At 42.3% G+C, this 27618-nt stretch overlaps 1 protein-coding gene across 2 annotated transcripts in view; it reads right to left on the bottom strand.

Annotated features, from left to right (window-relative positions):
• Positions 1–27618, bottom strand: part of adarb1b (adenosine deaminase RNA specific B1b) — a 110649-nt gene that overhangs the window by 19854 nt on the left and 63177 nt on the right. The window contains exons 3-4 of one of the 2 annotated variants that reach the window (XM_041950771.1): positions 21159–21194; positions 57–131 (exon numbers count right to left, since the gene is read on the bottom strand). In XM_041950771.1, the coding sequence (XP_041806705.1) occupies positions 57–84 (28 nt within the window). In that variant the 5' untranslated portion in view covers positions 85–131; positions 21159–21194. Of the gene's footprint in view, positions 1–56; positions 132–20063; positions 20267–21158; positions 21195–27618 lie in introns of those variants that run through there. The other variant, XM_041950770.1, reaches the window with a different exon arrangement.

The raw sequence follows: 27618 nt of genomic DNA, 5'->3' as shown, positions 1-27618 counted from the left end.
TATTTCTAAGACTGGAAAACAGGCTGGAAAAAGGAGAAAAACCAGATTCGACTCACTCATATTCTCCTCCTCATCCACATCCATGGCGACGGGTTTGTTCTGACCTGAGAGCAGCCTCGCCCCCACTGCACCTGGGGATCAGAAGACAAGAGGGAGGCCCGCATGAGCCCGGACGGCGATACGCATGCACGAAAAAGACACATTCAAAGACCTTGAGTGGCTACAAGTGATGAAAAATTTCTTGATGCTCCAGGCAGCACGCGCACACAAAGAAAAATGCACATATTGTACTGTACAAGTAGCCCATGATGAAGGCATATAAATATTCAGAGACTGAGAGATATCAAGGTGAGAGAGGAGGCCAGGGCTGACAGGCCTTAATAGCAGGAGCAGTCTATTGTGACTTTAATATCCCTCCGATTAGACCTCATTTCCCACTGCCTGCTGAGAGATATACAGCTAGTGACATGGCCAAGGTACTCCATTGCACACACACGACTTATCCCAAGGTGGAGAGTGCGATTAAAGCTCCATTAAGCAATATTTGTCACACTAACATAGAATCAAATAATTTCATGCAATCTGAGATGTTCTCTCATGCTGCCAATTACACTGACAGAGAACAACCAACTCTGAGGCAACATGTTTTTTTTTCCTCCTTTCTGCAACTGGCTCTGTTTTAACATTTTATATGGTTGAATCCAAAGCAGCAAATAAGTGGCTCATTAAAAAAGCCAAACATCCAGTCAGCCTTCTTTTGAACAGTGTTTGATATGCTTGAAGCCGACAATGAATGAGGGATAGGAACGTCAACTTCGTCTCTCCCTGGATGTGGAGTCAAAACCAAATACAACCCTGATTGCAAAAAGCTGGGACACTGTGCAAGACAGAGATGAAATAGAAGGTGATGGTTTCTTTATCCTTATTGCCAATCCTTGTATACTCAATTGAAAAGGCGATATATATGATGTTTAACCTTGGTTTGCGACAGGAGCAACAAAAGACTGGGGATTCTCCAAAAACACCTGTTTGGAACATATATAGAATATATGTATTTATATATGTGTACATATATGCATGTATACATTTGTCAATTCCTGGCCACAGAGATGAGGAGGGGGGGTACAGAGGTCTGGCAACCTCATTCCCATCTAAATACCCCTCAGATTGTTTTTTATTTCCAAACTTGTCGTCTTCAGCCTCAACGGAGATTGACGCTACTACAACAAAATTAAAGCATGACGTTCAGTCTACAACAAATCGTTTTAGTCACACGAGTCCCATCAGCCATCAGGTTTACTTTTGATAATCATCTCAGCCTGCAGGTCATCAGTTTAATGACCTCCAAAAATATTCAGAGAGGGGGCTTACTCGGAAAAGTTGTACCACTGGCTCATACAAAGCTGCTAATTAGATAACAAAAAGTTCGAAGAAGGCTGCAACTGCGTGACTTCCCCCATCCGTCTCCCAAGCAACCACTTGAAAAGTCACAGTGCGACAAAAAAATACTGCTGAGAGCAGGGCAGATGAGTGCAGACTTGATGAAACAGACTAACAGAGTGAGTTAGACGAGAGAGAGAAAGAGCCAAAGAGGGAAAGGGAGAGAGGCGAACGACAGAGAGAGAAAGGAGGAGAAAGATGGCATTATGATATAGAACAGATTGTGCTGATTCTACTCTCTCTCCACCCGTCTTCCATCAGTGCCCCCATTCCTCAGCCAGACACTTTCTTAAGCTAAACTAAATGGGCTAATTAATCTGGGCTAATGGTGGGTGACAGCAAATATGCTAGCACAATTATCACCCTATTAAAGATTCATATTCCAACCCATAATTGAAAATGAAAAGGTGGGGTGAAGGGAGGAAGGTGGGAGTAGGTCCAACAGAGTGGAAGATGAGAGTAATTTTTCTCAGGTAGCAGGAGCCAGGTGCCCCCGGCCCCCCACGCTCAAAACCACAGCTATACGCAAGACTAGTTGCACTACTTACAGGTTGTTACTCCCGCAGTGCATGATGCTGTGTGATTCTATGTTTCCAGACTTTAAATGATGGAGTTTAACTTGTTGCTATGACTAGCTTCAACATCTTAATTTGGTGTTTTACTTTCAAATAAAGTCTGTTGTCTCGTACCTTAATGGTGTGGCCAGATGTGCAATTGGGTAATTGTGGATAAAAGAATTGCATTCAGTGTTTCCGAGTGTAAAGCTAAATATTAAGCAAGGTGTTTTATTCACGTACGTCTTCTTCCTCCAGCACACACCGCCGCGCAGTTTAATCAGCACGCAATGCAAATGTGCCTGTCAGTTCTGATTTTCAGACGGGAGCGCCTTCGCCATAAATCTGTAACTATTCCTGAAATCAGGTGCAATCATTGGGGAGAGTCGCACAAAGAATTCATAAAATGTGTGTGTGTGTGTGTGTGTGTGTGTGTGAGAATAAATCTGGAGGTGAGTGGCTCCGCAGTCCTACAGGGCACAGGGCTTTAAAAAGGAACCTGGTCATTCTGCTGGGGGTGAAATGAACGCTTTTTGTGTTGAGTGAAATTTCTGATCCTGATTAAAGTCATCCTGTAATTCTTAAAAACACACCACTGTCAGTGAGGAAATCAGTGTGCTTCAAATTCTAAGAAATGTAGACATGATTATTCGGACGGATCAGTGCTGGGTTACACGTATAATGTGTTGTGTGGATGTTTATGTATCGATGTGACAAGATCATCCAAATCAAGTTCAGCCAAACGTGCGAACAAACAAAACGAACAAAAGTGACAAATTTGAGCAATCCAGATCTGGACCTTTGGAAAACATATCAAGTTGTCTGATGGTTAATAAAGGAAATGAAATTACATATCGCCTGAAGAAATGCTTGTTTTCTTTGATGTGGTCCACTGCCTGGTTCCCCCACAGGTATCAATTTAAGATTTGGTCAACCAAAATATTCACAGGTGATGTTCCCTGCAAGTGAATGTCTCCAGTATTGGAGCAAAATGGTACCAACGTATATTTAATATGAAGAATCTAACCTAATGCTGACCACTGATGAGGAGATGCTGCACTATTGATGAGATATATGGGATAATGGCATGTACAATATTTACACCGCGAGCCAAGAAAATAGCTCAAGAAAAGTGAGGTACAGATCATCAATGTTTTCTACAGGTGCCTCAGCATTTTTCTTTTAAGATCAGCCATTTTTGAGCATTCAAGCCTGCAAAACTAATTTGGACATTTGCATGTGTGGAGATTTCTGAGACACCGGTAAAAGCAAAGCAGGCTCCTTGATAGATTGTGGTATTGGCAAATTTTTGAGCACACACGACCAAAAGAGTGGATTTAAAGTGAATCAAAAGAACCAACAGTGAGGGCCGCCGACTATCTCCCTCCATATGCATAAATGATACTGCGTCATCAAGTTGTGAGACGGCTTGGTTCCAGGTAATTCTGAGTGGACGCTAAGGGAGACAGGGAAAAGAGAAAGATGAGAAAGAAGATGAAAAACCTCAAATTCAATCTGGCACGGTGAGAGGGACTGAGGGGAAATAAGGTGGTTTTGATTTGTCTCTCATCCCTCGCTTGCGCTGTGACAGAGCGATAGAGCTACGCCACCGTGGAGGGAGCACCAGCAGCGGCCAACTGATGGGAGGAGGTGGGGTGGAGCGAGGGGAAGAAAGGTAAAGGTGAGGGAAGAATAGAGGTTGAGAGAGAGAGAAAATGCAATCCTATTCCAAGTAAAAGAGAATCATTATCTCCTCTAAAACAGAAGGCAATGGGGAGGTCTGCCCTTGGCAGGCTGTGGAGTTCAAACTGTCTAAAACAAACTGCCTATGAAGGTCGGTGTAGGAAATCAGATTCCCCATCAAAAACCTTTCAACTTCAGATGATGCCAGATGCATAAGTAATTAATAAAATAATGTTGCTTGCATTAACAGGTAACCTTTAATAGTTCAAAAAATGTAAAAAAGTCAAAATATATTTCGGCATGCACCACATTCATAGCTACTGTAAGTCTGCAACTGGAGAGTTACAAATACTAAGGACAAACTTTAAAAGTAACCTGCCATGGAAATAGAGCACAAAGCCAAAATACGTTGGAGCACGGAGCTCGAAGGTTTATTGGTGGAAAGCCGTAAAATGTCTTAGCGCTGTAGCGATGTCTTAGCGTACGAGGCAGCATCTTCCCCTGAACCGCACGGGCTCTGCATCTGTAGTTTTGTTAGTTGTTACATTCTCCAGCAAATGGTTCAGGTGATCACCAGCATGAATATCTTTAGAAACTCATGTCCACAGGTAAAGGACAGCCTGAAAAAAAGACTATAGTTGTGCACTTTGTTTTTTAACCTCTCCTAATTGCATGCTACATGCTGAGGCAGAGGCGGCTCCTCAGTCTTTTGAAGGGGCTGTCGTTTAGGATGCTCACTGTGCTCTATTCAGAAAGCACTCCCTGCTTTTTCTAGTCTCTGTAGTAGCTTATCTACCTGACCTTTCACTGCAAGTGGTAAGGGACGGCTCTTAAAATGCTTTGGACATGGATCTGCTCGGACTGGGAGGGCCGCTTTTACAAGTTCTGACCTTAACTCTGAACAACACTGAGAACCTCTTTTCAGTCTCCTGGATTGCTTGAGAGTCCCGGTTTGTCTTTTAATTCAGCCTTTTTTATTTGGTGGTTTTTATTCGGTACATTTGTGAAGCCAGCTTCACCCACATCACCTCCTGCTACTGTCAGCGGTGGCTTAACGTTCTGGCTTTCATAAGACTGCATAGCTTTGAACTGCTCCTATATTTTACTCTGTAGTCTGAAATGTGTTTTTCCGAATAACTTGTTGTTCGGTGCAGTTTCTCCAATATGAATGATCTTGCTTTATCTATCTCAGTGTCAACGGACTTATTATCCTCTGGGACTGTGTTGCGCTGTATAACCCTCCAGATCTCATACTGTGTACTCTGAACATCCCTCTGGCTCATGTCTGCAGCACTATTTTTGCCTCTATTTATTCTTTGACCAGCTTCTTAACGTTTCAATTTTTTCCATATTTTTGATACACTGTGGTGGAACAGGGCATTTTTTACCCTTACATCTTTAACTTACCATATCATATACTTTGTCCACACCTTCTATTTGTCCCTCCATTTTGCTTAGTTGTTGCATTGACTACAGCTTTGAGTAACTACTTTTGACAGCTGCTTTTTTAGGCAGGGTATAGTTTTCAGCATGGCTGTAAACTCCAAAACTCTCTCTTGTTTTTGCTGAAAAAGTAGTTTAAACAAAACTCTTTAACACAGCAGCACAGCTACAGCTTATCACTGCTGATTTTCTTTGCCAAATACAAGAGTTTCATGAGTTTCTTCTCACCAAGCTGTGTTTTGTACCTATGTAATTATTAAGAATCCAGCACATGATGCGCCTTCCTTTCCATAGGCATCGACTGTTTACATGTCAACTTCCTGTTTACACCAAAACAATGCCTTTGGCACCACTGGAGTGCAAAAACTTGTACCAATACCAACAAAAGGGACAGAAGGTGACACAGTTGTAATTTGTATCAGTGATAACATGGCAATTGCCCCCCTGATGGAATGATGGCGTCTAATTGGTTCCTCGACAAGATGATGGCCTCTGATTGGTCTGACGCTAAACTCAAATTTCTAGTGTCATGACACATAAAAGGTTCGCTCTTTGGTGTGATTATACAGACACTGGGGAGGGCACTTGGGCTTTGAAAAACACTTATCTCCTTTACTTTTACTTTAGTCTTTCATCTGTCACTCAAGCTACGTGCTGTAATTGAAAACACACTTGTTTTTTTTTTTTTTTTAAAAAGGCTACAAATACACTGCATGCACTGGCATCTAACGGGACCATCTGACAGTAAAATGCAGACAAAACCCATTTAACTCAACTCCAATGAAAATAAACCATTTGCATCTTACATTTTGGATGAAATTACTGGTGTGCCATTCATTCAGCACTACTTGCCTTCCATATTTTTTCAGAGAGCGTCAGTGACACCACCTAACGCTTGGGCCCAGTGAGGCCATCTACTACTCACACAGACTACATTAACAGCATATAAAAGACAAAAAACTGCTTCAAACTTTCAGAGGCCTGACATGCCACTGTGTTGAAAGGACCAAGGCAGGCTCTAAAAACAGCCTCCACTTAGCTCCTGTCAAAAACAGACAGAGGGAGAAAAAGCAAAGCATGCATCGGTGCACAAATACAGTCATGTACATACTTATCTCTGTGATCTAAATGTTCCTCTTCACGCTGCTGAAGGGAACCAAAACATGAACTCTCTCGTTCCCACGAATCACAGTGTAGCCCACAGTGATTCTTAAGTGTCATGATTTTCGTGTTTCCTTTGTGTTTTGCTCTGTAAATCAACTTTGTTGGTTTGCATTTTTATCTGTATTTACCATTTAACTGAGGTGATTCTGGTTTATTACACGCTCACGCAACTATTACAGTGTCTATTATCATTTTAATGTGTGCAAATGAATGAACAAAAACAAACACAAAATAAAAATCTGTATTTCAATGAATGCTGGATTATGTTTTATGTTTTGGAACAACAACAAATGGAACAACCCATTTTTACCTTTCATTCATATGTCTGAATAAGCATTGCCTGGATGCACAGTGACATAGTGAGTGTAGTGATAATACTTTGCACAACACTGTATAAAAAGGTCTTAAATGTACTAATTTTTCTTGAAATGTATTAATTTTTTTGTAAATTTGATGTACAGCTTGACCCAAACTTATGTAATGCTAAAATGAAACAACATAGTTTATCCTCAGTCACACCTGGGGAAAATACATTGTGTGGCTCTAATTCTTGTGGTAGTTGGGATCAAAAGTGACGCTGGTAAACTGGTTAACTATTCCCAGTACGTTCAAGGATCTGGGTTCAACAAACTTTTAAATAATTCACTCATGCAGTTTGGGGGAGATGCCAAATCTGAACCACAAACCTCACAGTTACGTGGTAGCTGTTGTCGCCTGTGGTTTAGGATACCACAAAAAAGCTGTGCAAAGCCGATCAAGTTGGCTTCTGTATCGATAATATTAACATGATGAATGAATGAGCATGAAGATGCCAAGTGTCAGTCATTATCACACCCTCAGCGTCAAGTCCTTCCAGACGACTTGCTTGCTTAACAGAGCGCTTGGTCCGACGGGCTCTCCTGGGTGGTATCGTGGCTCACAGCACGCCAGGACTGCCAGGACTTGCTGGGTAATGGACCAGTACAGAGGCTCAGCTGGGAGTTAAGAGGGAAAAATGGGCACTGCCCTCGCACACACACTAGGACTTGAGTCCCTACGGCACAGCTAATTCAGGGGTGCACTGCTCGGATTTAGCTGTGTTGCATGTGATTTACCTCATAAAGAGTGCCCTACAATGAAAAAACAAAACTCCAGCAACTTTTTTCTATACATTTGTCTCCTTAAAATACTAAAATAGTGGAAAAAGCGACCCAGAGCCCAAAGTTTTGATGATACGATGATTTTTTATCATATACGACACACACATCAAATCCTCATATATGAGAAGCTGGAATCTGAGAATGTTTGGTTTGAAATAATTCCTCTTTGATCAGTCGATTTATTACCATTAAGGGCTGATCGCTTGAACTCTAATTGAGAATTATAGAATGGATGTTAAACATGAAGGCAGCTGAGTTTACCAGCTTAATAGCTTCTGCACTTTTTCAAGCTTGGCTGAATACCTGCAATGCAAATATAATGGACTCATATTTCCCCAAAACATGAAAATTAGTCAAAACTGAGAAAACAGACCTGCAGGGATGGAGAGGTGCGGAAAGAGGAGAGAATCGGCCTTTTATTGTGTTCCAGACTTTAATATCTGACAGCCGCTCGTTTATCATCATGGACCGCTGATGGTGAGGGAAGGCGAAGGTGGAAAAGCAGAGGCAGAGAGTATCAATATGAATTTTTTATTTGATGGGGTTTATGGGAGATTGCATTTCAGAAGGCTGGCAGAGTCAAGGTTCATGGGGGAGCGAGAGAAGAGAGAGAGCGAGAGGCCAAGTCATAAAGGCCAGGCCAGAAATAATGGTGTCCCTCCACATGAAGAACACACACTAACACTGGAGTTTTCAACACAATATACACTATTCCCTTCTACTGTATGTATGCAAGCTGTAAATTAAAAGCCCCAAAACAAAGTGGCTCTAATTTGTATTATTCTGGCTGAAAATGTCCATATTTTGATTCACACCTTTTTCCTCACACAAATACAGTGCAGACTCTTCCTTACTTTCTTTTTCCTCCATCCTACAGCAGTTTCTCTCTCTCTCTCTCAAACACGCACACACACGCACACGCACACGCACACACACACACACACACACACACACACACACACACACATAAACTTCTTTGGCTGGCTTCAGGTGTGGTCATAAATCATCAGAGTGAGTGGCTATGATTCCCTCAGCACCAGCAGAGCCGCGGGGGTGGGGTGGAGGTGGGGGTGGAGTGCAGGGCTGGTGGGCCAGAAAAGAGGCTGCAGCTAAATGGCCGCCCTCTCTTCCTGTGTCCATCAAGGCCAGAACGAGCGACTGCTCAGCCTCTGGGTGTGACGCGACGCAGACCGCCAACGCCGGCGACACAAACACACATGATGGTGTGAATAATCACTTTTAGATGGGCTCAGAAACACACAAATGAACACATAAAGAGGGAGCCAGACAATGAAATGAAATAAATAAAAACTATACTTACTGATGCGCAACGGGGTAAAAAATAAATCACATTTGGACTCTGCTAGCGATAACGTCATTTGAAAGAAGAAAGCTGCTACTTTCTCTTTTCTGCTGCTGTTTGTAGTTTTAGTGTAATTTTATTTGTGTGTTTTAGCAGTTTGGATCTGTGCTGGCAGACAACAGCAGCGGTTAGCCCGAGAACCACCATATCTTCACCTTCAAGCAAGAAATCTCTCTAGCGGTTGTTGGAATTGTTTTGGAAGCAAAGGAGGAAGTCAGGGGACATTATTATAGCGTAAGCGATAGGCCAACACAAACGACTTTAACACAGGAGACTGCTGTTCGTTTCCTGTTTTAAACTGACAGTCCTTAAACACGGCCGTGATCGTTTCATGACCTTAACCATGTGTTTGTTCGTGTAACCACGACGATGAAGCTCTCCTAGCCTTAATGAAGTAGGCAATTTAACACAAACAAAACAACAAACAAAATCTTTGCCAAGGTGATTTTCCTCCAAACCAAATTCCTACACATAATAAATAGTCATAAACAATGAGTATAAATTATAATAACCCCAACCCACCGACCACATGGAAGTCCATGAACAGAGCCCCTCAGTTATTCTATTCAACTTCCACTTTATTTTACTGTTTAAAATGAGAACCACAGTGTGAGGACAGGCGTAGCTTGAGGTGGAAAATGAGGTAGGACCAGCGGCTTCCACCTCCAAGGAAACCAGAGGTAAACATCTACTTGTCATGGCTTTATATGGTCTGTAAGCTGCGCGGTTGCAAACGGTGTGGAGTTTGACACATAGTAAAGTGAATACCAGAAAGATTAGATAGCTGGGTTTGTGCCTGGCGAAAGACTATCACAGGAAAATATTTGAAAGCTAGTTGAGTAAATGGGCTATTTCCCTGAAACCTTCTGTGTAGTATTCAAACCTGAGTGCAGAAAGTCCTGTACAACGTTTGGGACTCAGACCTGGACCCTGACACTTAAAGCCCTCGCTCTGATTTTTGGTCACATTTCTGCATTTCATGGCCTTTTAGGTAGCATATCTACCAGAACTGCTTTATTTATCAGAGGATGAGTTTACTCTGGATTTTTTTGGTTGTGTGAAGATACTGAGCTGAGTTGACAGTTCTATGTATTTGTGTACTAGTTCCTATGTTACATAAGTTTCTTTGTGCATCGTTTATCTGGACCAAGGTCCTTGATAAAAAATGGAGCAAAAAAAATTGTATGATTCTTCATTCCTGATCATTTATTAATGCTTCCCCCTCCCTTTATATGGAGTAGATGATTAACTGGTTGTAAATGATAATCAGGTTCCAGACTTCTGAATCTGTTGCTGTTCCCATGGCTGTTTCCTCCCGCTGGACAAACAACTGACCAATCAGAGCTTTAGGCACGATTAAAGCTGAACTCAAATCTACACATCAAAGTCTGTTTACAGATCTTGGGGTGTACAAATAGAATGTGTGAAGAGAAGTTGTGTAAAGACACAAATGGCTCCAGAGGAAGCTGCAAGAAGTCTGAAGTCTGATTTCACCTGAGTCATTGTCAGCTGGGGTAACAGCTTTGAAAATGAAAAAAAAATCTGGGAGTTAGAAAGATGTGATCTTACCAGATATCTGAAGCCCAGTCATTGTCTGTGCTAGCAGCTCGAGGCTACATTAGCTGCTATTAGCACAACTTACCCAGATTTCCAACCTGAGCTGCTAGAGACTGTTGACTTGTATAAAATTAATGTTTGAGAAAGACGGAGCTATCTCTGCTGCAAAGATTTGCATCCTTTTCTCATGAACTGTGATTTTGACAATTTTATAGGCGTGTAATGCTAAATCAGCAAAGCTCTTCATATATGGCTAGCCAACAAGCTACATTCATGAAAACTAGAGATAGGAAAATTGGCAAAATATGGCAACAAGCATAGAGTAGACTGATGCAACTGTACATGCTGATGCAAGTCAACTTAAAAAAAAAATAGAAACTCTTAAATCAAGATATTTCTTTATAAAAAATGATCCTGGCAACTATCACTAACTGTCAGCCGGATCCGATGCTTTCTGCTGATTGTTGAGAGAGAAAACAAAAAAAAAACATGATCAGGTAACATAAAAATGATGTCAGGCTGAATGAATAAAGTGAAACGAAATGGTGATTCAGTCTGATTATCGGTGTAATTTAATGAAACAGACACAGCAAAGTGCTCTAAAATTGGTGTTAGCACAGTGGTAATTACAGCAGTAATTTCAAAGCTGGCAATGATGGAAAGAAAAATGCTGCTTATCAAAAATAATGCGTGACTAACAGTCATATAAGATACAGATCAGACAGCTTTATCAGAGCTTAACATTACATTTATTAAAGATTAGTACAGATTTAAGCTGCTAATGACTAGCAACAGTGTTAGCTGTGGCCTCGAGGACTCAAGAGGGTTTCACATAAACTCAGTCACCGGGTTAATTAGTTTATTTAGGAAAAACAACTGACATTACAGCTCTCTGAAGAGTTGCTGCCGCTTCTCTCATTGAGAAATAACACAAAACCAATCACAGTCGGGTATTCAACAGAATTATAAACAAACAGTGACAAACAAAGTAGTTAATTAACGCCACCACTTTCCTTTGCCAGAGAAAAAACAACTTGCTTGCCAGGAGGAAAAGTTGGAAAAGAAGGAAAACAGGAGAGCTGGTGGTGGCGACAAAAACCCAGAGCCGGAGCTAAGAGAGGAGAAACAGATCGAACAGGACTGAGAGTCCAAAATGAGGAATCGAAGATGAGGGGGCGGGGTAGATGAAAGGGAAAAAAAAGAGGGGGCAAGGAAAGGGAAAGAAACTGGACAGAGACAAATGGCGGTGGAAATGGCTGGTGCAGGAGAGCCCGCCTATGAGACAGCCCTCTCAGCAGCCCTAACACAGACTGATCGGCCCACCGGGCTGCGCTACCACTCCAGTCTATTCCATTCCTGTTTGATTCTTCCCTTATTCTACAAACAAAGAAACACCATTTCAAGATATAACTCACCAGAATGTGGCATTAGAACAATTTAAAATGACTGTATGCAGGAGCTGCAGGCCTATTTGTTATTTAATGTGAATAGTTTCATTTTATCACCTACGACTGTATTTGAAATCGAGCTGCTGAAGTACAGCAATTTAAAGAATTAAAGAATCATTTCGCTACGTGATCTCATCTGTTGACACTGGAGCGATACAGAACCGCTTCACTGGCAAATCACCCAGCAGCAAATAGCTGTTCACGTTTCCCTTTTGTGCCATGATGTTTTGTGGCTTTAACAAAAAGAGAGGCACAGGAAATAAACATCGCTGTGTCCTTCTCTATTCACGCCTCCGCCTCGTCTTTCCACTCTGCTGACTCCACACTCACTATTGTGATTTGTTCTGACAAAGTTCAGGTGACACCTTCATCCAACCCGGAAGCTGCGAGAAATTCCATCTGCGCACTATAAAACATCCGAAGTGCTAAAACGCTAACATTTTGACTCCTGCCCTTGCTTCCTAAGAGTATGCATTTGATAATCCTGTGTGTGCCAAGATGGTGAGGACAATTTCTGATGTTAACTATGAACTACAATCACGCGCAATAGTAAAAGAGTGCAGGAATTTTCCTGTAAAATACGAATGATGGAAAGATGGGTGAAAACCGCAGGTCCAGCAATGAGACTTATAGTCGAGATGGAGGGAGTGGAATGGAAAATAAAGACAGAGAGGGATACAAGGAGGAATACAGGGACCATTGTTAATGCCCATGTATGTGGTTAGGTAAGTGAGTGCTACTGTCGCCATCCCACAATCCCATTACTTTCCCCAATAAAGCTTTGGCAGTCCAGTGATTACCTCAAAAGTGAGAGAGAGGAAGAATCTTAATAGAAATGGAATCAGAAGTCAGAACCTTCCTCATCTCGCTCTCCCTCCCTGTTGCTTCCTCAGGTGATGTCTCCAGGCACTGACCAGGTAACGCACCGTAATGGAGTACACGTGTGGGCGCCGGCGGGCTAATGGAGAGGGGTCGTGGCAGAAAGGGGAGTGCCTGTCGTGCTGCCTGATTGAAACTGATGGGCCAAGGTAAGGAGGCCACAGAGCACAGCCACCCAACATGGCCCTCCCTGTCTCATCAAACAGACACACACATGAACACACACACACACACACGCGCTTACCTCGGAGTCCATTATTCAATTTGGCCCTTCTAATGACCAGCGAATTAGGCTGCCAGAAGCGATTTGCCTTCTGAGCCCTACTGCTGGATGTACATGCTTTTCTCCACTCTGCATATTAAGAGGCAGCCATTCAGACGCTGACATCAAATTAGCCTCCGCCAATCAGTGAATTTAGCTGGATGAGCTTGAATGAGGAAGGCATCTGAGACGACGAACACACCCTAAAAACAGGGTACATGTTTTAGAAGTATGGTCTCCCCTTTCGAACAGCTAGCCTACATGTTTCCCCCTTCATTTTACCTAAACCCTAAAATTCTAACGGGTGCATAACGTTGGCGCTTGGATGGCCAACGCGTCTGACGGAGCTGATCACTGCCATTCTAGACATGGTGATTCCATCTCTGTTTCAGAAGCGTCCCAGAAGTGGGTCTCTGTTTTTGTCGGATGACGCGTCAATCTGCACCGAGTAGATCGAGCCAGACAGGAAGTCAGACACAGGAACGGTGTAGAGGATCCGGCAAATTTTCAAAATAAAACACCCTGTGCAGACTCCTGATTGTACATCAACAATAAACGTATATAACAATAACAATATATCAATTATATCCTCAATTTTTATTTTAAATACTGAATCAGAAAATTACGCCACAGCCTGAATGAATTACTGGACAACCAGTTCATTCAGAGTTTTTTCCATTCAAATGTTCCTGACTGGATGAAGTTGACCTCAGTTCTGCCATGTATGCATACTGTGTCCAATCCTGCATCATATCTGACATCAATAAAGCTACACTGCATCCATATGAAACTGTATACAGCGCTGAATAATACACAAATGTTGATGCTGACAAGAGTAACATATTGGTCTTACTCATGATGAAGGCATATCAGCGTGCAAATAGTGCTATTTTTAGGATGGTTGTTGAAGTGTTATGCAAAATAAATAATCCCAAAATGTCTGTGCTCTGCATGTTTTTCTTACTTCCTCCTTTCTGTAGATATACTGCTGATTCACAACTGCTGACGTCTGTTTCTTTTTGCATTTAGTCTAAGAGAGGTACTAAAAAGAGGATCACCAAAAATCCTGTCATACTTACTGTAGAGATGGACTCTACACTCATGCTCTGTGCATTGGAAAAACTGTCCCCACATTCTTAACAGATTCCTTAGGTCCATGTATCAGCTTTAATAATAATAAAACTCCTCTACTTTTGCTTTCTTCCATCTTTTCAAGGTTGTTGGGTGGCTGCCTCTCCTCTTTTCACTAGGAGCTGTAAAATCTATTTGACAGCTCTGATTTATGACACAGCATAGGCACCGGGCGCCTGTGGGGAAAAGCGAGTATGTTTGAGTGTGTTTGGAAGTGTGTGAATGTCTGAGTGTGGGTGTGTGAGCATGCCTGGCTCACAGAGGACCGCCGCTGCTGTGCTCAGTGCTCAGGAGCCCAACAGAGCACACAGGTAGGATGTCCTGAAAACTCACATGTGCACACAAATATCCAGATGCACCTGTGACCGCATGCACACGCATCAACAGAACTAGCCTTAAGAGCTGTGTTAACTTGGAAGCCCAAACAGCCGAAAAACATCACATTTCAAATAACCCAGACTCCTAAATGTTTGGATGCGGTGTAAAATGGAAATGAAAACAGAATGCAGTGGTTTGATCATCTTTTTTAACCTATATTCAATTTAAAACATTACAAAGACATTTAACATTCAAACTGATAAACTTTATTTCTTTTTGTAAATACGCACTCATTGTGAATTTGAAGCCTGCAACACGTTCTAAAAACGCTGGGACAGGAACATGTTTACCACTGTGTTACGTCACCTTTTATTTTTTACTTAATTAAAACTATGTACTGTATTAATCTCCTTTATCCAATCATGTGTTCACAAAGTGGTGAACCTCGCTCCATCCTCGCTTGTGAACGACTGATCCTTTCCAGGATGCTCCTTTCATGCCCAATCATGATACTATCACCTGTTACCAATCAACCTGCTTACCTGTGGAATGATCCAAACCGGTGTTTTTGGAGCGTTCCACAACTTTCCCAGTCTTTTGTTGCTCCTGTCCCAACTTGTTTGAAACGTGTTGCTGCATCAAATTCAGAATAATCAAATATTTACAGAAAAATCAATGAAGCTGATGAGGTTTCAATATATTATCTTTGTACTGTTTTCAATGGAGTATGTGTCAAACCGGATTAGCAAATGATCACATTCTGTTTCATTTACATTTATGAATGTTTTTTGGAATCGTGGTTGGGCATCATGCTAAATATTTATGATTTAATGTATTATAATATTTACGTAATATTTCCTCCTACTGTAGTTCCTCAAAATGTTTCAAAGGGATAAACAGTCCTGTCTCCATTACAGTTGTCATGTTGTGGAGAACCAGATAAAAGCTGCTATCAAACGTTGCTAATGTCTTAAAGGAGTTTGAGAGCCTTTAAGAGTGTGTGCATGCACCTTTCTTTCCATGCAGCTCTTTACTTAAATTTGTGTTTTTGTCAGATCTCTCCCTCTGCCATCCTCTGTCCATCTCACCCCCACACACAATCCTCTCCTCTGTCCTCCTGTTCTCCTCGCCTGGATGCCCAGGGTGCTCACGGCTAACACCGTTTGTCACATTCAAGGCCAGGTTAGGTGCACCGGGATCCTGCTCCACGATGACAAGGATGCTCGCGTATGCTCGAACGTGTTTGTGTGCATAGAGGAAGGAAGCCTGAAAATAAATGCCGTGCAAAGACATGAATGCATCCATGTAGATTTGTGCGCACCAAGCACCTGTGACACTGCCATGGAGGAGTTGAATTTCACACCTTGCGCCTTTGCTATTGTCAGGCAGAGAGGTGCCACTGATGGACGGCAGGGAGAGGACAGGGTGAGGAACCTGCACCGGATGAAAAAGGTTGTGACAGCTGACAGAGGGAGGGAGAAAGTGTTCATACACCCCAAGAAGATGAATGCCAGAGGTGGGAGGGGAGAGGACGGGGAGGGAGGATGAACAGTCTGACACAGAGCAGAAAAACAGCGGCGGCTACGCTATATTACAAAACAGTGATATGAACTGCGATTGAGCTCATTCTGTGGTAAGACTTTAAAGTTTGTCTGTAACGCTGGCAAAGGTTTCCACGCAACACATTTGGCTGGGAAAATCTCATTTTCATCTCTACGTGTCCTGTTCCATTACCTCGAAAGAAATTCCTCTCCGCCACTGACATGAAAGCAGCGGAATAACCTGCTGCAACAGCCAAACATTTCAACATCCATATCCATTTGAATCTACACTGACTATGAATCTATACTAATGAGGTTTATCTCTGCGGTGATAAAGGCAGCCGACACAAATCCCTGCACACATCTCTAGGGCCATGAAATGTCTCTCCGCCAGCTAAACACACCTCGGCGGTTTGTGCGTTCTCGCTACAATGGTTATTTCCCCTCTGTCAGTCTGCTGCGGTCATTAGCAGCATGCTAATCAAGGCTAATTACATTGAGACAGGCAGACACAACTAATTTCTTATCGAGTGCCGCTCTGTTTGTGGTGCCTGGAAATGTTGCACCACTAAATAAGGCTCTGCTCATCACCAACAGCTTTTTTGTTGTTAGGTAAATGAGTGTGGCAGTGTTTTCTGTTTGATTGCCACTGTTGTCAACTATTAATCGGCCTGTCTGAGCTTTTTGCTGTAAGTCTTTTTTCTGTGGCTACAAGCTGCAGCTTATGTTATCCTACAGGGAAGGAAAACAGCAAAATCAATTAAGAAACTGCATCATATCATATATTCCACATGGAAATGATCATTTCTCAGAATATAAGGAAACGGAAGGAAACAAAAGACCAGGGCGGTTTGGAACAAAAGGAAGAGAAAGAGGACAGAAAGATGATACGTGAAAAGGAGGAAGGATGTAGGGTTACCTAAGAGGAGAAAATGCAAAAAGAAGTCTTGTTTTAGGCAAAGTCTCTTCCAGGGCGATGGATTGTAAGCGTCAGGCGGTGCAGATCCCCCACTCGGCCCCCCTGTTCAAGTTACAAAAGCTCATTTTGGAGATTTTGCTGGCATGGCAGAAAAGGCCTCTGTTTCCCATTTTCCATATTTCATATACGGCCCATTGGAAAGCATCGTCTGCGAGTGTCATGGCTTGGCACATTTATGAGAGATGCATTGAAGAACTTATCACTTGGAAGATGTGCTTAAGTTCAGCATTTTGAAAGTCACTGTGTGCTGGATGGCAATTCTCTTAGAAATGATTAACATCTACATGGTTATGTCATCATTAAATACAAGTACTACAGCATATGCATGTGCCTGCTGGTGTATCACAGAGTTACAACAAAAATCATAATAACACAGTTAATTTACATAGAACTATATACATAACATTTCTATGAAAAGATAAGAGATCTAAAAGCAATGTCGCTGAATATGTGGACTATGAATATAATAATAAAAGCAGAACACAGCATTATTCTTAACAGTGTGATAGTGAGTCAGCATGTACAATACCAGGAAATGGAATTCAGCCATTAGTCGTTTTATCATTTACACCAGAGATTTCTCTTACTGTGACATGTCAAAATGTCTACTATGAATAATGTCAGCTGTTGGAAAAATCAGTTAAGGTTTCAAAAATCTGGTCAGAGCTTGAAAAACAAGTGGTGGGATGTAATAAAGCACATTTGTTCATATACTACACTTAAGTACAATTTTTGGAGACCTAGACTGTCACTCTGAAAGTATCACCATAGAGCTGCAGGTGCAATCTGAAACTGGACTATAGAGGTGGGTGATCGAGGCGTGACTGAACTCCATTCTAGGTCTAACTGAAAATAGCTCCTAAAGTCTTAGACAAAGACATGTTGATGGGATTTATGGGTCAGATTTTGTTTAACTGTCTAAAGTGCTATATCGTCAGCTAAGTAGCCACGTACTTTAGTCAAGATATTCAGGTCATGACTGTAAGTTTGACGGGAACTTTCTACTACCAGTATGATCCAACAGTCCTCTTTGTGTTCAAATGTGTCATTCAGCAGCAGAGACACTTATCAAACTGGACTTTGTCAATGGCGTGAAACGAGTCCCTTAGAAGCACAAACACACCTGGATTGTGCTCACAGCTGCAGTGTGGATTAGTGGTTGATGACCCTGGTCAAGCTCTGTATCGACACGCTGAAGTGTCCTTGAGGAAGACAATGAGCTGCACTTTATGGTCTCTCAAGTCCAGTGGTGCTGCTCACTCTGACCTCGCTGACAAGGAAACCGAGAAAATTGTCTTGAGTCGGTGTCACATTATTCTACTGATGCTTGTCTTAAGTAAGCATGTGACCTCATCCTCACGGCTAGCATTAGCCGCTAGCCCAGTGGGCACTGCAGCTAAAGCACTAAGCAACTTATCAGGAGGCTTCCAGCGTGGGGCATTAAAGCTGACTGAGAGAGCAAGTAGATCAACATTGGCCCAAAGTCCTGCTTAGTCATCGCTTCTCTCAGTATGGTGAAAAAGTGCCACTTTCATTCCCATGGTGATAAGGGAGAGTGAAAAGGCCGGAAACAGACCTGTGTAATGCTGATGGACGTAGTCAGTCTCTGAGTGAGCAGGGCTCGAGTGCAAACCGGGGGGGGGGAAATGCAGCATCAGCAGCGGTGGATTTACTTGGATGAATGGACTCGGCTCGACGAGGAGGGTGGGGGGAGTTTGGAGGGCGGTGGGTGTCAAAGCAAGTGGCTGAGACATGGCTAATACTGCCAGTGAGCTGTAGCCACCTAAGTAATTACTACCTTTGCTGTTAGGCTAATCCCCAGAGCAGAGCAGCAAACTCAGGAGAGAAAAGCTTAGAGCCTGTGTGGGGCTCCCGTCACCCGACTTCAATTACACAGAGACACGGACCTGTCTCACTCAGACAGAGAGGAAGAGGACGAGGAGGAGAGATCGTCTCGTTTATGAGAGTCTTTGCTCTACTCTGATCCTTTCCAAAAAAAAAAAAAACGTCCTCAGAGGAGGGCAAAGCAGGACGTACAAAAATGTGTGTTTAATCAAAACAGATTGAAAGCATTCACTCTTGTTTATGAACTTTTGCTTCTTTTTGCACTTCCTTCAGTAGGAACATGATAATTCATCTGACTGGCTCCTGGTTAAGGTGCACATACATGCAGCAGCTGTAACGTCCACGTCCACCTTTGTCGTCTCATCATGTCTCCTGTCAGTAAAGGCTAAAATGCTGAAAGAATCATCTAAAAAGCAAAACAACAATGTTCTCCGATGGTGTCCACGGTTTGTTTATGTCAGAAATGTTTGAGTTTTATTCTATAGGGATGTTTCTTCAGTTATATATGTGAGTATAGATGCAGTTTATATGGTCATCTATTTAGTGATTGGGCTGTCAAATAACAGAGGACTAAATATCTTTGCTAACCTATAGTTTACAAATGTGAGAATTTATCTTTCTGTAGCAAATTTTTATAACAAAAATATTATATCACTATGAAAAATTTAAAGAGAAGGGATATCTATGACAAACCATCCACATTAAAGGGTAATTAATCATCAAAAAAGAAAATAAAATCAGAGTTTTTGTTTTTTAGTCAGCGAATATGCGGGTCATGTGTGACGTCTTCTGTCACAACCCTTTTCTAGACTTTATTATGTAATAAAATGTTAAAATCATGTTGACAAGACACACTTTTGAAGGAAGTGCAAGAAGAAGAGCTTTTCTCTTCAAATACAAACAATTTCAAAAGTGCAATGAATGAACAATGGAGACAACAAGAGAAAACAGAAAGTAACCTTCACCTTTGACGTTTCTGAAGTTCATTTCTAACATATAATACAGGTTCACTAACCACAAAAAAAACAAGCTGAGGAGAGAGAACGCTTTTTAGCAATAAGGCTTCCTCAGTGTTTGTATAAAGAAACAAGAACAGATTTCAGAGCAGTCTGTTGATGCTACTAACAACTTCAAACTTAGCAGACACGTGAAACAAACGTTTCATTACAGCAAATGCTCAGCTCTCCTCTCTCACCGGCAACCAAACATAACAAAGTGCACAACAAGCCAGCTCAGCACCACTCTGTGTGTGTGTGTGTGTGTGTGTGTGTGTGTGTGTGTGTGTGTGTGTGTGTGAACTGCCGGCGTGATGGTTACCTTTGCGTTCGGAGCGTTTCTTGCGCCTCCTCTTGAACCTGCGTCTGATCAGGCAGTAATAGGAGCCCAGATTCTGCGCGCCGTTGGTAAGAAGGGCCATGGCTTGGTCAGCGCTAACACGGCTGCAAAGCCAACTAAACAGCTGTCTAACTACACGAGACGAACCTGCACCAAATGAAACTTCAGCTGCTGGGATCTCACTGTGCACACATGGTCTACCTGTCCTTCACCTCTGACAGCCAGCGCTCTCACACCTGTCCAGTCTGCGCTGCAAAGCTAATGACATTCAGAACTCCACACACCTGCAGCCCTTCTTTGTTTCTACTTTAGTCCTTCCCTTGAATCCGAACTCTCTTCCCCTCCCTCCTTTCCCTCCTCCTCTCGCTGTTTCTCTCCTCTGTTGACTCCATCTCTGCCCTATCAGTAGTCAGAGAGGAGAGGCTATGGAGTAGAGTGTGAAAAAGAAGGAGGAGACTAGCGGCGGAGAGAGACCCGTGTTTTCGTATCGTTGTGAATTAACACAGGGAGCAAACAGTCTAACTGTCTAATCCGCTCTCAAAGTAACAGACACCTCCAACAGGCACAAAAACCCTCGAAACCCCACCACTGAAATACACGTGTACTCCAAATATAACTGCAATATGCTCACACACACACATGCACACACATAACATTCAACCTGCTACTGTGAACAAAGGCTTGCAATCATTTTGCATGCTGCCCCTTTTACCCACAGATCAACATTTACATATGCTGGGCTTGTATTCACCTCTTTACCTTGGAGACTCACCAGGAGTGTATGGACAAGAGGCGACTCAGAAAGAAACCCTCTGCCTTCCTCTAGTGGCAATCTGTTGTAATTACATCTCTGATGGTACCAAACATCTTCCAAGCACCAAATTTAACACCACAGAGGGCTCACGACTGCTTAAAATGATGCTGTGGCTGATTAATGATCGCTGGTGAAAGCTATGTTTCACGTAGCATTCAACAAAAAGTTTACATAAGGTCAAAGATGGATAAAAAGAGGAAAGGTGAGCAAGCAAAGTGAACAAAACAACAGAAAAGGAAAAAGTAGAGAAAAAAAAAGCTCACCTTTGGCTCTGCTGGGATGTCTGCGATTGGAAAAACCTGCCGGAGGGAAAGAAAAGATGTTCCAAGTAAGTAAACAGCAGAGGATCTGGCTGACTGCAGAGTTACTGTCAAAGATCTGGATTACTGACAGCAACAGCGCTGTAAGGAAGGATGTGGTGCAACCAACTTAGTGGTGGACACAGGTGGCAAGTAAAGGTACACAAACTAGATCCATGCTCCGTTAGTGGTTGTTTAGCCAGGTTTCCACATCAGCTGGTCTCTCCATGCCATACACTGGCTGATTTCTTCCAAAAACTGGTGTTTCTGGACAGTCACAACCTTTGATTGAAGTCATGGAATTCAGGCTTTTCCACTGAGAGAGACTGGATCTATTAATTTTGCTGGAAACCAGTGATTTCTTTCTAATTAAATCACAACCTGAGGGTTTTAGTGTTTCCCTTCCCTTCAGCAAGCATGAGGCTCTTCTTATAAAATGGGATGTGGTGGTTTGCACAGAATGATCTCAGCCAGACCAACTTTCCAACGAATAATCATGTTACTGAAATGTATTCCCTGGAAAAGAAAGCGGCTAAAGGTGAACAAACAAAAGTTCTAAACACAAGCTTAAGCCAACTGACAAAGCTGTCCCTGAGCATACACTATAAACCACACTGTGCAGTATATCTCAGATCATTTAACTCAACAATTATATTGCTTATGACTACAGGGCAGGCAACTCTGTTATTTTTCCCACTAACTAAAGTGACTTCTAAGTCCTGTGGGGTTCACATCAGCTCACTAGAACTTTAGACTAGATTAATATTTACATTAAAAGGTGAGATTAAAGGTCTATAGGATAGAGCAATAATGGTGATGGAGGTAAATATGTAGTTTACTATGAGTGTCCTTCCCATTCCACTCATGCTGTTTTGACAGAGACATGTTTTCCTGGTTTTTGGCTTTGCTTCAGCACTCTGGATTTCATAACCCTCCAAAGAAAGTTGTGGAACGCTCCAACAACACCTGTTTGGAACATTCCACAGGTAAACAGGTGGATTGGTGGCAGGTGATAGCATCATGATTGGGTATGAAAGGGGCATCCTCAACCTGTCTAAAGTTGGGATATGAGCTGAGCAGATCACCAAAACCAAAACACTGGGTGTTAAATTACACAACTGGCTGTCTTGATCTGATCATATTGATTACATTGATGGGAAAGGGCATCGCTATTTCATGGAAATGTTCAGCATCTGTTCCATCGTCACGTCACTTGTTCTCACTTGTTCTCTTTTGCACCTGAGTGCCGCCTTTATCAAACGCTGCTGATAAACATCTAAATAACTTTTAAATTAAAACAGTGCTGCCAGTTCAGTACTTCCTTGCTCTTACTGTACTTATGTGTGTGACATGCATAAAAAACTTTCATGGCTAATCGTGGAGGCTAAATTAACTGTGGAAAAGTAGTATATATCTGTTTCTGTCATTGGACAAGTGAGTTCTGGTCAGCTGGCAATACTTACATAACCTGTTCTCTATAAAGGTTCTTCAGCCTGGAAGACGCTTCCTAACAACATCATAAAGGTCAAAAAGACTTCCTTCAAGATGTCACTCAAAATTAAATTAAGTAATTTATCACAGATACTATTTGTATTATAGATTTGTTTGTTACCTTTGTCTATATTTCAATGTGTTTTTTTGGAGCCATGTGTTTTTGAAAATCCTTGTTTGTGTTTCAGTCATGTGTTACTGTTGTTGGTTGTTTCACGTGTAGAGTTACTTCATATGTTTTCTGATCTTCATGGCTGCTTCACACTGCATCTTTGGTCTTATTGAGTCAGTGCAATAGTAATTTGTATTTTTTGTGGATGTGTCAGTCACTCCAGGAAGACCAGTGGCCACCATGTGGAAACTAATGGAGTTCCTATTAAGAATAGAGAATAAAGAGGTGACTGTATCAGGGATATTACTGCATGGGCTCCGGAACACTTTGTAAAACTGTTGTTGGTAAACAAAGGTAATTTGCAAATGATTGCATTCTGTTTTTATATCTGTTTTACACAGCATTCACACTTTTATGGAATCAAGGTTGTAAATGAAGCAATGACTATAAGTTGTGGTAATAACAGACAGGATGTGGGGGTAGTACAACGAGTCTACATCCATTCTGCACAAACAGTGTCGGACATATGGCCCTTTTGATACAAAGTCCCCAGTTTTAGGACGGTTCAACAGGACTATACTTTCAGACACAAAGACAAGGCAGGCAGAGAGTTTTTATTGCACCAGCTGTTGTTGTCGTTCTTGACAGGTCAAATCAGTCTGAAAACTCTGGCTCTTACTAAAAGGCTCAGCTTTTGATTTCATCCACTGAATTTGAGTCATCTTTAAACACCTAACCCAGCTGAAGGTGTTCTTCTCGTACACCTTCAGGATTGCTGGTATAATCAACACATCGACTTCAGAAGCACCAATGACCTTGAACACATGAATAACTGTCACACTGTGCCACATGCAGTATGCATGCAGGTAAGATACTAGTTACCTTTGTTCAGCTGTGGACCAAAGACAAACGTCTTTACATTTATTATATTTTACTTTTATTATTATGATTTCCATATTGCAGTCCAGATTCTGACTCTGTCACATGAACCCTCCAAAACACAACAGGTGGCATGGGAAAACATACTTGAAGTCCACAAAGCACCAACTAAAAATAACAATAAATCTACAGGCCAGTGAGAAAAGAAAAATGTAAAAAAATCCTTTCTGGTAGATACAGCAGCTGGGGATACAGATGATAGTGAAGGAATAAGAGAGGAGGAGGGAGAGAAAAATAGAGCCATACAAGCTACAAGTAAAGGAAATAGGAGGAGAGGATATAAAGGAAAAACCTTCGATAAAGAACAAGGCAAAGCAGGGCAGAGACGTGGAAATGAAGAGTGGGAGATGAAGTTGGATGAGGTGAGGAAAGGTAAGATGAGGTGAGGAGCCCAGCAAAAAGGAAAAACCTTCCCACACAAGACCAAAGAGCTGTCCTGGTCCAAAAGTAGGACCTCTAACCTGTGGGGTTGTTTAAGGTCAATGAGGCTGTCTTCACTGCTGCCCAACTTGTCCACGGCTCCCCTCCCGCCGCCTCATGTAAAGTGTTCATAAAAAGAAAGCGTAGAGGCTTGCCAATTAAGCACATGAAGTTAAACTGAGCAGAAAGAGAGAGAAAGACCAAAAGATGTTCCAACAGAGAGAGAGCGAGGCAGCAACCGACTGATTGTTAGAGCAAGAAAAGAACCAGGCAAAAGATCTGGAGCTGCGGAGCAGAGAACTCAGCCCAACATAGGAGATGATGAACTTAAATATACTCCAGACGCAAATTCATTCATGCTACTGTGTACAAGCCAACGATAACTATGGCGGGCCAAGTCTCACCGCAAGTGCCTTGGATGGGTGACTGTTTTTTGTTTTGCTTTGTTTTCTGAAGGGGGGACCAGTGGGTCCACTTCCCGCCGGCTTCTAATTTACAGAGACCGTGCAAAAGCTGCAGACATGGGAGAGCGGACTGCGAGATTTTACCTACCGCTCACTCTCTTGGCATTTTCAACACATACTGAGCGGACAAGAGCAAAGAGGGCTGCGGTGATCCGGCCTTCCAGACTCCTGAATAACAGCTCAACTCCTGGTGGCCTTTGCAGCGGTTTGACAGAGAAACACAACCATTGACAAAAACAATCTCTCAAACAGTTTCACAGGCGAGCGATCCAGGCTACTGTGGTGAGCCCATCTGTTGGTTCATACGGTAGATGTACTCACAGTCAACTAAAAAGCACAAAGCTCTAAAAATAGACTCAGTGAGAACAGCAGTTTAATTTTTTCAAGCCTTTCAAAAGCCTCTCATCTGAATTTATACACCCGTTCCAGGGATGTGGACTTGTATGAGCTGAATCATGGTTTACCAGTCGTGGCTTCAGAGATGTCACTTCCTAACTTGTGATCAACTACCACACAAAAATTTATTAATACACAGAAGCATGATGTAGTAATGCAGTACAGCTGAATGCCAGCAAGGGGAGACACTTTAAAAAAGAGTGAGATGTCAAGTTCGGCAGCATCATTAAAGCGATGAGTTCTTACTTTCACAATGAGCAAACAAGGCCCTTCAGCAACACCAAAGTATGCTCATTAGTGTTTATATGCATTCCCCATTAAAATTAGTGAGCACAAACCGAAAGCCTTCCATCCAACAAGCTACTTCTAAGCAAAAACAGACTAACAAGATGAACATCTGGAGAAGAATGTACAAACACACGAACCTCAGAACCGCCCCTCCGATGAAATTTTGAGAAAAGGCCTTAAAAAATGAGAAATTTGCAAAAAAAACGAGAAATTTGCATGCAGCTGAATTGCATTTCAGCTGCATGTCAAAGCAGTTATGGCCTGAACATGTGGATATAAGCGTGTCCAGCGATGCCTGAATACCTGAATGTGAAGGCAGATGAAAAATGTCCAGGCAGGAGTGGAGTTTCATTGCCTTGTGAGGAAGTCACGTTCCTAAAGCAACACTCACTGAATCTCATCTTGTGCACAGAGTTTGGCAAGAGAGAGAGAGAGAGAGGGAGCGAGGGAGAGGGAGATTGTGTGTGAGAGATTAGTAGAGACAGAAGGGGAGAGCCTTTTAGAGCTTTTGGGAGTTGAGACTAAGAGCAGTGTATGTGTGTGGTGGTCATATTAGCGTCTAATAGCTGCTGACCTCCCCTCAGGTCTTTGAAGACTGGAGTGGGGTGCAGAGTGTGGATGGAGAGAGATGCAGGGGCTTCGCTTAACTTGGCGCAAGTGATCAGCAGAGGAGTGAAAAGCCGTTTGAGACTGGGCCGGACAAAAATGAAGTCAGAGAGGTTGATTATGAAAGGAAAGGATTACGAAAGAGAGACAGACATCCAGTCAACAGCGCATGATAAGAGGAGTGCGTGACTGTAACCCTCGACTCCCGGTCTTTAGCCAAAAACTAGGCCAACGGCTCGGTAACCACGAGCCACACACACACACACACACACACACACAAACATAAACAGGCTAGCTGGGGTCATAATAGCCATTAAATGCTACCCCTCCCTCTGACCTAGCTTTCGGTCACACACGCATAAACACACAGGGATGCAATTTTAATTAATCCATCATTTAATCACATGTGAGGTTATTCTGTGATTTATAATGTGTGTGTGTGTGTGTGTATTTGCAAAAATGGGAGGTAGAGAGAAGCAAGATCACGTAGATCATGTCCTGTTCTTTCCCCATGCAACCCTCTGAAAGTCTCCCAGTGTTTATGTCGTACCGACACACGTCCAGCAGAGGGCAGCACTGCTATAAGATAATTAAACATTACACAGCGTGTGCACAGAGGATGGAGAGTGTTTTTCATTTGCTTGCATATTTCAATCCAATTTTCAAGTATACTGCAGTAAGTGCTCACATATGTTACTCTGCTCCATCCTTGAACCCACAGTAAGTTCAAACCTGTAAATGGTGGAGAAATGTTTGTGTCCACTACAGTAAAGCTTTTGTAGGGCTGGATGCACCGCCCAGGCTCCCACGTGTGAATGTGCAAAAAATAATGACAAATTTTGTGGTGAAAACGAGAATGCATCAAGTACTCTCATCACATACCGTACACATTAAGATGAAAGCTAAAAGGTTTTAGAACGGCTGCCAGAGCTCTAAAAATTTCACACTGTACGGGCAGTTTTCACTTTAGAAATAAGAAGCCAAAAAAACTACCCACATGCTGCATGCAATAAACTCTGAGTTAGCGACTGCGAGGACGTTTTATAACAGGTTATCAGAGAGGATTGTAGTAAAACGTGACGGCTATGGTTTTCACAGGCATTTGGCTGTATTTCGAGCATGGTTCTGTGGTCTCCCTATAGTACTCTTCCGTATTCAGATGCACGTTCTGTGCACTGCTTTGAGGGAAGGATTTTGTGGTGTTGACTTGAAGATTTCTGAGAAGTTCATATTAGACTCCGTATTTCACTGCTGTAAGCATTGAGGTGGTGGCAAGAATTCACTTAGAAGTGGCGACACATTTCTAATTTTGTTTAGTCCTGTTTTATTTTATATACAAGGGTTTCCATCAATGTATTTTCATGTGCATTTTGAAGTATTGCATTAGAAAAGGTTGATGGAAACTGCAAAACTCCCACCTTCATTGGAGACGGAAATGTATAAGTTCGGACATACTGAACATTTCATTTACATGACTGATCAGCTGTTTCTACTATGAGAGGAGAAGAAGAAGAAGAAGAAGAAGAAGAAGAAGAAGAAGAAGAAGAAGAAGAAGAAGAAGAAGAAGAAGCTCATCACTCCACATAGATCTGGTATAACCTCCCTCACACTAATACATGAAACAAATAGAAATGTAATATTTCCATCAAGTTTTCCACTTTTTTTGCCACCGTTCGAAGTTTGACTGGCGCTCTTTTAACATCTTTTA

The sequence above is a fragment of the Chelmon rostratus genome, chromosome 13, assembly GCF_017976325.1.
Source record: "Chelmon rostratus isolate fCheRos1 chromosome 13, fCheRos1.pri, whole genome shotgun sequence".
Classification (NCBI taxonomy): domain Eukaryota; kingdom Metazoa; phylum Chordata; class Actinopteri; order Chaetodontiformes; family Chaetodontidae; genus Chelmon; species Chelmon rostratus.
The sequence above is the reverse complement of the archived record's forward strand: the minus strand, read 5'-3'. Positions and strand labels throughout refer to the sequence as shown.